Source organism: Eurypyga helias, unplaced genomic scaffold (genome assembly GCF_000690775.1).
Source record: "Eurypyga helias isolate BGI_N326 unplaced genomic scaffold, ASM69077v1 C15955918, whole genome shotgun sequence".
In the NCBI taxonomy this organism is placed as follows: domain Eukaryota; kingdom Metazoa; phylum Chordata; class Aves; order Eurypygiformes; family Eurypygidae; genus Eurypyga; species Eurypyga helias.
Window position 1 is genome coordinate 1 of NW_010285708.1, and position 2,220 is coordinate 2,220.

Sequence of the window (2,220 nt, forward strand, 5' to 3'; positions counted from 1 at the left end):
CTGTCTCTCCCCCAGCCCTGAAGGCAATCCAGCGGGCCAAGCGGAGACAGGGGGAGAGATTTGAGAGCTGGGAGGCAGCTTACACGTGCCCACTGGAGCAGTCGGAGGACAAGGACATTGACCGGCTGGGGAACAGCTCCATCGACAAGGAGGGGAAGAATTCTACCTGCTTCAGCTACGCCATCGAGCTGAACAAGGAGATGGAGGAGATGCATGAGAAGATCAAGAACCTCCAGGTCTGTCCCAGGCTCCCCATGTCTCCCCTTTCTCAGCTGGTGCTTTTGGGCTGGGGTGGGTTTTTTCCCAAGTGTCCAGCATGACTGCCCACACCAGAGCCCGGCTCACAGCCTGTCAGAGGGGTGGGATTAGGGGAATGCAAAGGGGTAGCCAAAAGTGGAACTCCAAGAGGCAGAAGGCTGCGCTCTCAGAGCTGAAAGTGTCTCAATGCTGCCACCGTGTATCCAGCAAGAATGCTGCAGTATCCAGGAGGGCCAGGAGTTGCCTGGGCCGTGTGTGGGCCTGGCTGGAGTGAAGAGTGCTGCCTGTTGTGGGGTCATCACCTGCCCTCCTGGCCTGGGGACAGGGGTCCCCAGAGAGGTCAGGTGGGATGTCCCAGCTCCCGACAGGGCTCAGCCACGATACCTGGGGAGGAGGGATGGTTCCCAGCCCCCGCGAGGCACGTCTGGCGGGTGTCCAGCCAGTACCCCCTTCACGTGCTTGTCTTTACCCAGGATGAAATTGTGTCCCTCAAGAAAGACCGGGAGAACGTGAAGAGCAGTGGCGTTCATGTCCTGCAGGAGCTGGAGGTATGGCGGCCGGGATTTCCCTCTGCCAGGCTAGCAGAGCCCCGTCTGTCTGGTGTCCTAGGGAGCCTGGTCCTGTCAATGCCGCTCTGGCCAGCGGCTGGAGACAGGGGCAGAAAAGGGCCGTGCATCGGCTCTGGCAGCCCTGTCTCCCAGTGCGTGGTGAGAGGGTGACGGCAGGGCTCCTGCCAGCCCTGGTCCTGCAGCGCCTGGGGCCTCGCCTGCGGCATGGGGAGCTTGGGATCCCCTTCGCAGAGCCTTTCCCTGCGGGGATGGGGTCACCCCACAGCCTCTCCTGGCATGTCTCCAGTGTCCAGGCTGGAACTGGCTAGCACTGGGGTGTGGGGGGAGAGCAGGGGCCTGGTGTGACCCCCAGCAAAACCTTTGCTGATAGGGAAAACTGATGGGGACCACTGAGGAAGCCAACCGGTACGAGGAGAGCTGCAAAGAGAGCCGCAGAGTCCTGGGCCTGCTGAGATCGGAGATGGAGACCCTGTTCAAAGAAATGGGCGGCGATGCCACGCAGATACAGAGGCGGCTTGGAGAAAACGGGCAGATCACGGAGCTGGACCTGATGCAGTTTTTCGGTGAGTCAAAGCTTAGCGCCTTCCCCCGCCACATGCCGCTGTCCTTTGGCGGCCACCACCCGTTTGCGCTGTGTTTTACTCGAGCTGGGTTTTTTCCGCCGCCCCGGCATGCATGGGTGACCCTCATGTGCCAAATTCCCAGCAGCCTGGGGAGCTGACCTGGATGTACAATCATCCCGGTGGGCCCCCAGGCCCTCCCCTTGGCTCTGGCTGTGGCACCCCGCCTGGGGCCCTTGTCCCTGGAGAGACAGGCTGCTCAGCGGCGCTGCCTGGGGGAAATCAAGGGATCCCCTGCTCAGCCAACAGCCGGGGGTGGGTTTGGGCAGGGGCACGGTGTAGGGGCCCTGTGGGACAGAGCTTCCTCCCGCCCAGATGCCGTGGAGCAGAAGACCAACGAGCTCCTGCTGATGGAGTCCATCCGGCGCTCCACATCAGCTGAGGGCTCGTGCTCGGCCCAGTCCTTCCCCGACCCGTCCCCGGCTGGCACCGAGCTCCTCCAGGTGACCGCTCAGGCCCAGCCCTGCTCGCCGCCCCCCGCCCTGGACAGCCACACCGGACGCCATCGCCGCCTGTGAGTGTGGGAGGTGGGAGGGAGGGGCTGCGGCCATGCAACCAGCCAATCCCCAATTCCCCCCCGGCTGCCTGGCCAATCCCCCGCTGTCACCTGTCCTTTCCCACCAATGCCAACCAGCCTGTCCCGCCCCACCGGGCAGACAAGGCCTGCAATGGCGCGCGTGACCGCGGCCTTTTCCTTGGGCAGTGGGAGTGCGGCTGGAGCACGGCCAGCTGCGCCAGCTGATTGTCCGGAGCCACGGGAAGAAGCGGAGCAG

The 2,220-nt window shown here is 63.7% G+C and overlaps 1 protein-coding gene across 1 annotated transcript; it reads left to right on the forward strand.

Moving 5' to 3' along the window:
• Positions 1–11: 11 nt before the first annotated feature.
• Positions 12–1,961, forward strand: CCDC63 (coiled-coil domain containing 63; the record flags this gene model as incomplete). Its single annotated transcript, XM_010160066.1, has 4 exons — positions 12–236; positions 732–806; positions 1,198–1,390; positions 1,763–1,961. Coding segments are annotated over 4 exons (692 nt in total), but the record flags the coding sequence as incomplete, so codon positions are not given.
• Between the last annotated feature and the right edge of the window lie 259 nt (positions 1,962–2,220).